At 30.9% G+C, this 13,819-nt stretch overlaps 1 protein-coding gene across 1 annotated transcript in view; it reads right to left on the bottom strand.

The window, feature by feature from the left end:
- Nucleotides 1-13,819, bottom strand: part of LOC111630890 — a 91,970-nt gene that overhangs the window by 62,866 nt on the left and 15,285 nt on the right. Inside the window, exon 7 of the mRNA XM_023375049.1 lies at nucleotides 6,946-7,081. Within this exon, the coding sequence (XP_023230817.1) occupies nucleotides 6,946-7,081 (136 nt within the window). The remainder of the gene's footprint in view (nucleotides 1-6,945; nucleotides 7,082-13,819) is intronic.

Consider the following 13,819-nt stretch of genomic DNA (forward strand, 5'->3'; position numbering starts at 1 on the left):
GCTAATGCTGTAGTATATCTTTTATGTAGGATGTCTGCTTTGTGTTCTTTGAACCTCATCTCCAACGATCTTTTTGTGGATCCCACGTATACTAAGTCCTTATCACACCTATGATCCTTTATAGGGATCCTGTATACACCTGCTAATTTGTTTTGGTGCGGAATGTCTTTTGCATTATTTAGCATTCTAAATATAGCGGGACATCTTCTAAATATTAAGGAGGCTTGTTTTCTTTTGGCGATCTCTTTGTAGATTTTCTCTAAGTATGGATTGTAAGTGATTAGGATTCTGTCTTTCTGAGTGTTACTTTGTTGCCCTTGTAGTTCTGTTAGATCTGTTCTTCGTGAATGCATCCTTTTTTCGATCCTCATGGCTATCCTACTATTATATCCATGTCTTTTGGCCATGCTATTAATGGTGTTGATCTCTGTATCCAGTGCCCGCATTGTCGATGAGTGGGTGTATGCTCTATTCACCAAGTTATTAAAGGCCGCTATCTTATACTGCCATGAGTCACATGAATGCGCAGGGATATACAATTGATCTGCCTGAGGCTTTCTGTATACCTCTGTGTTGATAGACTTTCCTTTAACTATGATGTTCACGTCGAGAAAATGAATTTGTTTATCGCTCTCCTGTTCGAGGCCCACAGTTAATCCATACGTGTTATTATTAAATGCCTCTATGACTGCCGTTATGTCAGGTTTAGATTTCCATAATATGATTATATCATCCACATATCTTTTGTATGTAATAATATTGTGGAGTAGGTCTGGCAGTATTTTCTGTTCAAGGAGTCTAATTACCAGTTCACATAGATCTCCTGCTATCGGGCCCCCATAGGTACACCTCTTTTCTGTTGGTATACCTCGTTTTTGAATTGAAAGAAAGAATTGTAGCAGTATAAAATAGCGGCCTTTAATAACTTGGTGAATAGAGCATACACCCACTCATCGACAATGCGGGCACTGGATACAGAGATCAACACCATTAATAGCATGGCCAAAAGACATGGATATAATAGTAGGATAGCCATGAGGATCGAAAAAAGGATGCATTCACGAAGAACACATCTAACAGAACTACAAGGGCAACAAAGTAACACTCAGAAAGACAGAATCCTAATCACTTACAATCCATACTTAGAGAAAATCTACAAAGAGATCGCCAAAAGAAAACAAGCCTCCTTAATATTTAGAAGATGTCCCGCTATATTTAGAATGCTAAATAATGCAAAAGACATTCCGCACCAAAACAAATTAGCAGGTGTATACAGGATCCCTATAAAGGATCATAGGTGTGATAAGGACTTAGTATACGTGGGATCCACAAAAAGATCGTTGGAGATGAGGTTCAAAGAACACAAAGCAGACATCCTACATAAAAGATATACTACAGCATTAGCGCAGTATGCCATGGACCCTGATATACAAGCTGTATTTGACGAGGCAAAAATAATTTACACCACACAGATAATACACCATTTGCGATGGATGGAAGCAATATATATCTATAAAACAGCAAGAGAAGACAAGTGTATAAACAATAAGGATGAACTATCATTATCGATAGCATGGCAAACTCTTATTTATGACACTTGAGAAGCCAAAAGCGATCCTTCTATCTACAGAGCATGTGCAAGTTTAATACGATGATTGCACGAGTTTCCTTAGAACACTGCATTCAGATTTCGAATAACATCGATTCTACCCGATTTATTCACCTGAAGAAGAACTAAGTTCGAAAACGTTTGTGAAAATATTTGGACTGTTTTGGTTTACAGCAGAAGTAAGTCGTTTATTTTACAGTGTTGTTAGAAGAGATTATTTATTTGAAACCCAGGGGGTTCGAAAGAGTGAGAAAGCTCAGTTTTGGTCGAGATCTCATGAGAGAGGAAGCATCATAGAGTTGTGCTCTTGGTTACAGGTGGAGAGATCAGAGGCGACAAAGACTTATGAAAAGAGCTAGAGAACCTAATCCGATAGAATTGAGTCAGCTTTTGTAGTGCTCTTGAAAGAGTGAAGATCAGAGAAGATAAAGAGTGAAGTTCAGAGAAGATTTTTCCAAAAGCTAATATTTTTTCATCAAGGAATCCAGAGTGAAGCAATTATAAGGAAATTTCAAAGGAAGATGGACTGATGCAGTAGAGAAGGACAATACAGATAAGTGCAGGAATCAGCCGAATATTGGTTAATGGTAGCCCACCTGAGACATGTGACTAAAAATCCCTGGATGCTTCTTTCTTCTCCTTCTCCTATTTTTACCAGCTATTCTTTTTTCTCCTTAGTTTATATTTAGATGTAGTCATAGTTATAAGTTGTCATGCTAATATTGTTGTGTCTTGGTCAGTTCGATCAGTTAAAGGAACATTTGATTGCCGTATACGCTTAATTACTGCATGTGAGTTGGGATCATTATTATTTGAACTTATTTGAGGTGAATAAAATTGATTTGTGTTATAGACTTTAATGTATTGAATTTCTTTTATGTATTCCTGTTCACAGGACCACAAATACATCACTTCAAACTTCACAATACACAAGGTGTTCACTTTAATATTTATCTAGGCACAAAAGAGATATTTCCAGTATTGCATAAGCATATTCATATAGTGCATTAGTTCCACTGTGTTCAGATTTTGTATGTTTTAGGACAAATAAAACTACTTTACTACAGAGCTTTTATTGAGCATATGTCCTACTCTCGTACACACAAAGGAAGGACGATTCAGACATGAAGGGTTTTGTCAGCGCAGCATTCTATTTTTATACTTGGAATATTGTAACCAGAGTGCCATCTGTGGGAAAATGTCCACAACACAAATAGCAGAATTAAAAATATTAAAATTACATAGATCTCAATATAACAACAACAACAATAATAATTATTATCCCCCTTGATTTCTTTCTTAACACACTGCAATGCATACAGTAAAGTAAATTAATTCAGTAAAAAAAGAGACACATGTAAATTACACACTAGTTTCAATATCCAAGTTTTACAAACAAAAGAATAAGATGCAAATTAAAAAAAATGCAATCTTGATAAATCATGTAGCAACACATGATGCTGATGTCAGCCATTTGCCTGATCCAGCAAACCAATCAGCTGATGCCAATCAACACGATGCTGATGCCACTTGTAAAGTTACCATAATCAAGCAGTTTGCTATTTGATAGAGATTAATTATTAAACTGTGACAATACTTTATATTCATGAACACTACTGTGAAATTATTATACAGTGGTGCTTTGTACTTTTGAATTTAATTCATTCCAGGAAGCCATTCAAACTCTGGATTTTTCAGTCTGAATCAATTTTCCCTATTAGAACTAATGGAAAGTTAACTAATTCATTCCCAGACCATAACTATTTCAATAAACTTAATTAAAACTATAAACATACATAATTTAAGGTAAAAATAACACAATTAAATGCTCTAAATAATAAATTAAAACACAAAAACTATGAATAAAATAAGTAAATACTGTGCAATAAAATAAAAATTGCATTAAATGGTCACACACTGTCAACTTCAGCATCTAAAAGATGGGAACCAGACCCCATACATGTGTACTGCTTTCATGCTTTGTGATAACTTCCTTTTTCACCTCAATAGTCAATATTACAACCTTCTTTCATTATTTGACCACACTTCTTAAACACCATGGTAAATAAGTAAAGATTATATTGGGTTCAACAGAAAGTTTTTATGTATTTTTAACAGCAGTTATTACTAAGGTGACCAGATTTTAACATTGGTGAAGCGGGACAAAATTGACGGGGGTGCTCAAAATTGTCTCGTTGAAAAAAATTGTTTTGGAACAACCAAATTTTATTATCAAAGAACGCAAACATTGTATTGTATTAGATTTTTTAAATTTCAAAACATGTAAAATTTACAAAAATAATAAATATGTAATATTATAAATCCTTATGACAATTTTAAAACTTTTTAAAGTACCTATGACAAATATATTTTAACAATTATTTTAATCCTTCTGTATTTCTTTCTAAATAATAATAATACTAACTTGTATTACTTTTCCTCTGAATTTGCCTTGAATGTCACTTTATTATTGTAATTTTTCTATTATTACATAATACTGTCATAACTAAAATAAACCCCAGCCCCACTTCTAGCAATAGAATGATGCAAACCAATGTGTTTACTCTCACTAGTTGCTAGCTTTCTAAGGTGGCAACAGATGGGAGCTCTGTGCCATGTAACACGCAATGAACAAAATGTTCACTTGTTTGGACAGTCTGTGAACACATTCTACTCTGTTGCTGCAGCTGTGCATCCCAAACAATTTTCTGTTGGTCTTTGTCACAAAAACGAAGGGTTTTGTCAGTGCAGCATTCTTTATTACCGATGCACATGCACACATTGGTACTGATACACATGATACAAAATGATCATTATGAATCTTAAACATAAGACAAATTTATGACACAAAATCTTATTCTTTACCTTTTTGTCAGACAAAAACTTAATCTTTCAAAAACTCGGGACTTTTTAAAATGCCGTGGGATGCAGTACAAATTGTTAAAAATCGTGACTGTCCCGCCAAAAGCGGGATGTCTGGTCACCTTAGTCATTACTTAACATAGATGTATGAATTAATTATAATAGCTGTGAAATTTAACATATTATTGCTAATGTGAGATTGTATTCTTTGTTTAGAAGCTTATTTTAAACTTTTTAATTCATGTTTTGTTTGAATAAAATCAAATTGAAATGTCTTCAGATGAAAAGCATGTCTAACATATTGTGCTTTATGAGTTTTGGAAAGGATGTAATGTTGTACAAACTATGAAGGAAATTTGTAATGTGTATGGAGAATATGTTCTTAAACTTAGAACATATCAAATGTGGTTTAAAATGTTCCTTTCTGAAAATTTAAACTAAAGGATAAAAAAGTATGGGGTGTCAAAAAGCTGTCATTCAAGAAAAATTGCAAGAATAAATTGTTAAAAAATTTATGAATAACACCCACAATATATATAAAATGAAAAACATACCAAAAATAAAACAAAACAGCATTGAAAGATACGAGTATAATGTGAGAGCGAGAGACAACTTGGGCACATAAACCACTTTGTGCTTTTAGTTCACTTTTTCATTGGAGCGCAGTTCGAACTTCGAAGCATCATTCAAACTCCAAGGTGAATTTTTGACAAAAATTCATCTTGGAAAGTTTGAAGTATGAGGTACTACTATACTTTATAGAAAAATTAAACAAAATGTACAAGAGGGAATGTACCAAGATTTATGTGTACAAAATTCTAAATGCAATACACCACTTAATGTAAACCTATATAACCAGGGTGGCCAAGCTCCTTGATAGTCCGAGCCATTTTTCAAAATTTGAAATTTTTCGCGAGCTGCAATTAAATACGTATTAAAAAGGTATGCAAAAAATTCCAGATTACAAATTGTATCCGTAGCAAGAGTGATACAAATTGTTCCCTCCAGAGCACAATGTCAACTGTCCATTGCAATGACAGTTTCCAAATTCAAAATCGGTCTGGAGTCGGTCAATAATGCCACTGTTTATGTTCGTTCGCGCAGTTTTCGATGAGTCATATCATTCTTAACTTGGACGGAAATGAAATTTGTTACAACGTTGCACTTAATCTTTCATATTTGTTGTTAGTAATTTAATTAAATTAAAAGACATTTTGAAACACATACGGAACAATAATAATTTTTTAAAATATAACAACACAAAAATGAAAAGGGAACTTGGGTACATTTATCAAGAACCACAAATAATCCTTCAAAGAGCCGCAAGTGGCTCGCGAGCCGCAGGTTGGCCACCCCTGCTATATAATATAGTTAGAAATCAGGGTCCAGATTGTCCTCATCTTCATAACATTGAAGTTTTTATGTACAGTAGAGCATTGATTATCTGACCCGGATCAACTGTCACATCGGTTAACCGACCGTGTTCTAGTCAGCTAATTCAAATGTCTGCTGGTAATGAGGCGCTATAATATTTGGCTGTCTTGGCTACTTTAATATTATTTTTGGTGCTTTAGCTGGCAACACTGGTTCAACGATGAAAGGGATGCCAGTATTTAAACGAGGCTTAATTTTCTAATTATGAGTGGTTGTTCATTTTGTAAGCAATAAAATAATTTTTAATGACACAATAGCGACAATTATCATTTAAAGAAAATTTTCTTAGGCTTAACATTGATGAAAATTTAATGCAAAATAATTTAATAGCGATATACTAATATACTAATTACATGAGATATAATAATATAATAATGTATTTTTTCATACTTTTCGGTTATCCTTTTTTTCAGTTATCCGACCAACCCAGTCCCCAATTGAGTCAGGTAATTGATGCTCTACTGTACAGTACTTCTATTCATATCCACATGAAGTTCTGCAAATAGTTCTCAATCAGATTTAATAGTTTGCAAGAACTATAATATGTAACTTTGCTTTTTATGATGTAACTTTTCTAAAGTGTTATACTATACTTTATGAATATCTGGAATGTAACCAATATATTTTATAACTTCTCAAAGATATATATTTGATTATCAAATTTATCATAATATTAAGAATGAAAAGTATGAACATATAATATAACCAATGCTGGAATTTTAATCAACTTAAATCTAATCAACTGGGTTATACTTAAACAATAATAATTAAATTAAACAATTTATTTCCCTTTACTCCAATTTGTTAGTTTAATCATCCTTATTATAGCCTGAAAATTGTCAAAGGCTTAAATAACCTTAGCCAAATGATCATCATAATGAATCGTTTGATGATTGTTTGGCTTTGATTAAAAACATCAGGCTTTAAGATGTTTATATATTTAAATAACCTTAATTAGATGAGCTGTAAAAGGTAATAAAATTTTAAAAATTGTAGTTACAATATAGTTTACTTAATTATGAACTGAAAAAGATAATTACTTGTTTTTATATTAATAATGAGCACTTCTTCATTTTTAAATCCAATTGCAATATATTCTGGAGATAAGAAATTTAAATACTGGGCCTCCTTAACTTTCTCCTTTAAAATAATGTGACCACTATGATAAGACCATACCTATGAAAAAATATATGTATATGTTAGACTCAAAGAATGAAAACTCTCATTGAAAAAAAAAAAAAAGTCCACAATGCCCTGTAGTCACTTTAAATCATCCACAAGGCATTGTAGCACTTGTAAAAACAGCCACAATGCATTGTGACTAATTCAAAAAGAACACAAAGCAAAATTTGTATCGTGGCTTTCATGATATTTGACCACTACACATTGTGGTGATTAAGAAAAGCCATAATGCATTCTGAATGTTAGCTGATGCAACCACAATAGAGGGTGATATGATGCACAGTAGTTTGTAACTTTAAAATATGAGTTCTAGCCTTCAAACATTTTTATTTACAATTTTTAATACTGAAAAACATTAGTTCTACAAGTTGTTTTAGAAATTTAATTTTCATACTTAAAAACATTTCAAATAAATAAAATGAATGGAGTAAAATATACATATACACAATGACATAAAAATCAGCAGCTAAAGTTAAAAACCACTATGTGATGGATTTATTATGATTAAAAGTCACCTCAAGTTCTGGATGTTAACTAATAATGAGGTGATGATAAGAAAATATAATTTTCTTTTTCATTATGATTTATTTATCTTTAATCATTTTATACAAGCAGATAACAAAATTATTCACCACATACAGAAATGTAACTTGGTTATTTTTCAACAACATTTAATCATTCATAAAAATCTGTTGTGATGCTCGAGATGTCAACATTTTCAAACAACTAATTTACTAAAAATAATTATTTTGTCAGAATACAAATCAAAGAAATATCAAAGAAATAAACTACTAAACATGACTGATTCTAAAAAGAGATAAGGTAGATGACAACTCCATTCCTATGAGAGAGAGTTATGTTATCTGTGAAAATTTATTTGTCTGTTGAATGAAGTAATTCTTCAATTAAGGCACAAGTTTAAAGTGTTCAGTGGGAGAATGAGTAAGAGAGTTAGAGAACTGGGGAGAGGAATGAGAGAACTGTCAAGAGTGTTGGCAAAAAGCAAAAGTGCATTTGAAGGTGACCTCTCATCTTTTATACAAGAATTCCATCCAGTTGGATTATTGGAAATAAACCCTTCATAGTTCCAATGCATGACAGAAGTCAGGCATGCATTGGAAGCATGAAGGGCTTATTTGGTTTTACACTATCCACTAGTTTGTGTGAGATGTCTTACATTATCCACAAAACTGCCTGACAGAAGTCAGGCAGTCTTGTGGATAGTGTAAGACATCTCACACAAACTAGTGCTTATGGACAAACCAAATTGTTTTCCTCTAGTTGAAAAGGAACTTTACTTAATTTTTAGATAGATAATTTTCTATCAAAATAATAACAAAAATTTGTTATTTAATTTTAAAATTTACATCATTAACCTCCAGAGTCTCACAGTCTCCAAAAAAACAAAAAAGATATATCATCAACCAAATCTGCATTAAAAAAAAAAAATTCAAAAGAATTCAAAAATTTAAAAATTATCAATTCAAAGTTTAATATATGCAAAGAATGTATATTATCAGCAGACTCTTTGATATCTCAGTATTTCTGCCTTAGACTAATTCAATTAAGTTATAGCTAAAATTTTATCATATATCAGCAATTACCTAAAAGTTTATGAAATTAACCATAGAACTTTATCCATATAATAATTTTTATATTAAGTTTAACTCTCACAATAACTTCTATACACATACTTGCTCCAATAATTTTCCCATGCCTTGAAATAATCTTGAAAAACTTTCATTTATATTGTGTATGTGCTATGTATAAACATTATTCTCAATATTCAAATATCAATTCTTTTTTGTTTGTATTTTAGTTAATTAGTATTTAACTTTTAAATGCAAAATAGAGAGGTTGAGGTGCAAGTACAAATGTTAAACTTGTACGGCAAGCAGAAGTACACACTTGACGCTTTAAGTTCAAGTAAAAGATCTTGCGGCGCTTGTTCACATCATCATGTAACTCAGTGAACGTCGCACATTGACTCACGGGAAATTTGTTGAAAAATGGCAGATACATTTGACATTGAGGGTTACCAGCAAAGGTAAATAAACAAATTAAGCTGTTTAAAAGTATTTATAGGATGTTTAATAACACTAAATAATTATTTTTAATTAACATCGTGTCTTCTACCGTATGATTGGACGATAGGACTACCTCATACTTTTGTTGAGGGAAGTGGTGGCTTATGTAAATTCAAAAGCAGCTCGGAAAATTATTTTTTGGAAATTTACAAATGAATTACATTGTAGATGTTAGAAGATTCCGTAAAAGAACTAACCTACTTTAAGATAACCTATTATGAAAACAAATACAGTATATGTAAACTCTATAGGCACTTCACATCATTTGCTAAAAAATTGAATAATTAAATAATTTCTGGATTAAAATCATCTGTTTCTTTATAATATTATTTGCAAATGCTTAAATAATCATTATTTTAATTAATTAATAAAATTTACCACAAACACAAAAAAATGAAGAGGTTTAAGCTGATCGTCTACTCTCCATTCTAGATACAGCAAACGCCATTATTGACCGTATAGAATTGCCAGATGGTGGTGCTTTTCCATCCACTGTTCATGTTTTGGGCTAAATACATGCACCTCAACTTCCAGTTTTTAATTTCTAACTTTTCTGTTTAATTATTAGATATAAAAGTTAAAAGGCAATCCTGTAATACAGGATAGATCTAACTTCTGAAATCACGGTAATATTTGTAATCCTGTATGCAGCTTGAACGCAGGGTCTGCCTCCATTCTATCATTGTTGAGCTGCAATTTGAAAAAACTGTAGACCTATAAATTCCTACTGTCATCTGTCCATCTGTCTTTCCTTAATCTTGAGATCATAGATGGATGAAATCTGAGACCAGATATGAAAACCTTATAGGCAGGAGGCCCTCACTGAAATAACATGACTTCCAATTTGCATCAGAAGTTATGTTATTCAATTTAAAACTTTCTCCTGAAAGTAGTTAATAGATGACTGACACGACTCCATTTCTAACAGAAAAGTATGATGTACAGGGGCAAGACACTTATAGTACCAATTTGAAGTGGAGAGCATATATTTTAAATTAAATAAATAAAAAATATGATTAAAAATTGTAGTGAAGCATTGTGATGATGTCACAATAAATAATTGCTCATTTCTATTATGTTATATTGAAAGACTATGATAATATTTACAATCGGAATACATGTTTAAAAATACGAGTTAGGGAGAATTTATTAGGGAGTAAGTTGTTATCAATTTGCATTCTCTCTTATTTCATTTTGAATAATTATTTTTATTGTAATTTAAAAAACTGCAATATTGAAACACTTTACACATTAGTATTAGAACATATTTTTTGAACTTTTAAAAAAATTAAAACATACTTATATTCTTTGATTTTTAANCTCCAGAATCTCACATACATTTTATAACAAAAGTGTTTGATTTTCTACTTTACAAACAATTATTGCTGCTATTACATTTATGAATTCAAAATTTAAAACAACAAATATAAAATATTGATAACAAAATTATTAATCCAACTATTTCGTAACTTGCTTTATTATTTGAATCTGACATTTTATAAATGTAGACCATTTTATCTCTCAAATGTTTTTGAGTATTTCTACTTATTTTTAGAAGATTAAAAACTTGTTCTAATAAAGCAAGAACTATGTAAATTTTAAGCCAAATTAAAAAAAAAAAACCCTATAACTTACCATTAGTTTTCCAGAGTAAGTTCCAACAATTAATCCAGTAAATTCTGAATTTTTAATTAATTCCAAACAAGTAACTGAATCATGAGAATTTATAAATTTCTTTTGATGGCGTTCTATTTTAATAAATAATTTAATAGTTATAATTTAGCAGAAACTAATTTCTATGTAATATTAAAAATACTTTACCATTACAATCCGTCAAATATTTACTGTAAAGCACACTTTTTAAACATGTTGACTGTCAAAGGACAAGATTTTATCATCACATTACTACATTTCTGTTTCATTTATCAAATAATAATATAATAATAATAAATATCAAAATAAACTAAAAAATTAAATAAAAACAATTTTAGCATCTTAATTTTAAGTTTATTTCAAGCAATGAGAGAATTCCTGGCAAAAAGTGGAAAGAGAAATAAATAGTGCATCAGCAGTGATGTCCTTTCCAATGAATTTTTCTGTTTTGAGAATTAGAGTAACATTTGAACTTTTCCACCAGTGAAAAATATTCAGAAGGTTTCCTCACCATTCACCTTAGAAACTTAAAAATAGAAGAGAAACCAACTCATCGACAAGAGAAAAGCACCATAGATAAAACTAACGCACACTTGTGCTCCCGAGTGGAAAAAAGTAAGCCCGCACCAAGAAAAGGGGGGGAGAAGACCCCACAAGCACAACTTAAATTCACTAAACCTTAAAGAATAAAACATCCCGAAAATTGTCAAAAAGAATAATGTAAAAGGTTAGCGAGTATTGTCAGAAAATAGGCTGCCAGGCAAACAGGAAAAGTTTATTGTTAGCAATAAGTATGTAAATGAGGGGAATGATCTCACTCAGAATTGTGACGTCACCTCACAGTATAAAGACCAAACCTCAAGTGAAGATGACCGAGGTGAGCTTCTGTTAGCAACGAGTGTGGTGAGCTTCGTAGCAGCAAACAAGAGAGAGGTGTCCGATAGGATAAAGTAGTTCCAAGGCGATTTTGAAGTTATTTGATTTGTGGATCGAAGATTAGAGAAAGTCTTGAGAGTGGAGGAAAAAGGTTCCTAATATTGAGGTGATGATTAGGACCTTTAATTCATAAGAATTATTGTACATAAGTTAAGTCTCTGAATCTTTTTTGTCAAATTCCAAAGGGGAATAGAGTTAAGATAGAAAATAGATTCATTTGAGTTTTGTCGGGTTGATTCTTATTGATTTACGTTGAATAAATTGTTATTTGATTTTTACTACATTTTGTGTATAGTTATTACTAGAATTTTTGGTACTTATGGGTTAAGAGGACGCCAGTTGGAAATAGCGTTTTTCCGAATAATGCAATTTTTTATTTGTCAAATTTAATAAAATTGTTAAATCAAACAATAAATTACAATTTATAAAGATATAACAAAATTTCACAAACTGTAATAATAAACCACTTGAATATGCAAATTGTTTTGTAATGTATATGGTAAATAGGCGATATCTATCATCCTAATTGATTTTTTTTCATTTTTACAACCTTATCAGTAAATTTTCTTCTTTTTAGATTTAAATTTACTAGTCTATTGTTATTTTGATATTTTTGTTCAAAATTGCGACTTTGATCGCTATTTCCAACCGGTGTCCTCTTAACCCGTAAGTACCAAATTTTTATTAAATGTTGGATTGTTTTTGACTAACTTTGTCATTATTTAATTCGGTGTACGCTTAAAGTTCAGGCCTGGCACATTAACGCGAATCCTTGTAAAGTACCATTAGGTAACGGCTATTTCCGGCACACAATCGTGTCAATAATCATTGGAAAAGGCAGAAAAATAATACAGTACTTTACAAGGTGAGAGAGAGAGAGAGAAAGAGTTTACATCATTATAAACATACTACCTCAATTAATAGTTGTTGCTCTTTTGTCGGATGACAGTTCGGGTAAGCGACGATGTTAGTGGAGATTTGGGAAGCAGTAGAAGAAGAGTGGCTTGAATCAGACCAGGTAAAAGATCGGCCTGGCAAAGGACTGTCAAAGACTGGAGCAAAAATGGCCTCAAATGGTGGGAAATTGCTCTTTGTATACACAAATCCCCTCCAATCAAAATTTGGAATTTGTATCATCTGATGGGACATACAGATGAGTCAAACAGCCAGATGTTTATTAAAATTTGTGATAATCTCTTGTAAAAGGAATTTTGATTTCTCTTTACATCACAAAAGTGACAAAAGTAGCACCTTTTTTGACGGGAAAAATTACTTTAATTTATATGCCTTTGATTTATATTAACAGTAGTTTTATATTTGAAGGAAAAAGATTTTTTGTGTCTAATTCACAAAGGGGATATCTAGATTGATTGATAAAATAGAGTATAAATTTTATTATGATAAATCAATCTCCAGAATCTCACATACATTTTATAACAAAAGTGTTTGATTTTCTACTTTACAAACAATTATTGCTGCTATTACATTTATGAATTCAAAATTTAAAACAACAAATATAAAATATTGATAACAAAATCATTAATCCAACTATTTCGTAACTTGCTTTATTATTTGAATCTGACATTTTATGAATGTAGACCATTTTATCTCTCAAATGTTTTTGAGTATTTCTACTTATTTTTAGAAGATTAAAAACTTGTTCTAATAAAGCAAGAACTATGTAAATTTTAAGCCAAATTAAAAAAAAAAAACCCTATAACTTACCATTAGTTTTCCAGAGTAAGTTCCAACAATTAATCCAGTAAATTCTGAATTTTTAATTAATTCCAAACAAGTAACTGAATCATGAGAATTTATAAATTTCTTTTGATGGCGTTCTATTTTAATAAATAATTTAATAGTTATAATTTAGCAGAAACTAATTTCTATGTAATATTAAATATTAATGACTTAACTAATAATAATATTATTATTATTAATTTATAAAATAATATAATTATAATATTAAAGTCTGCTTATATTTATAATGAAGCTACACATTTTATTGAAAATGTTTTAATATAGCATTACAGTAGAGCCTTGAAAACTCGGCACT

Source organism: Centruroides sculpturatus, unplaced genomic scaffold (genome assembly GCF_000671375.1).
Source record: "Centruroides sculpturatus isolate CEXI.00-Female unplaced genomic scaffold, Cexi_2.0 scaffold347, whole genome shotgun sequence".
NCBI lineage: Eukaryota > Metazoa > Arthropoda > Arachnida > Scorpiones > Buthidae > Centruroides > Centruroides sculpturatus.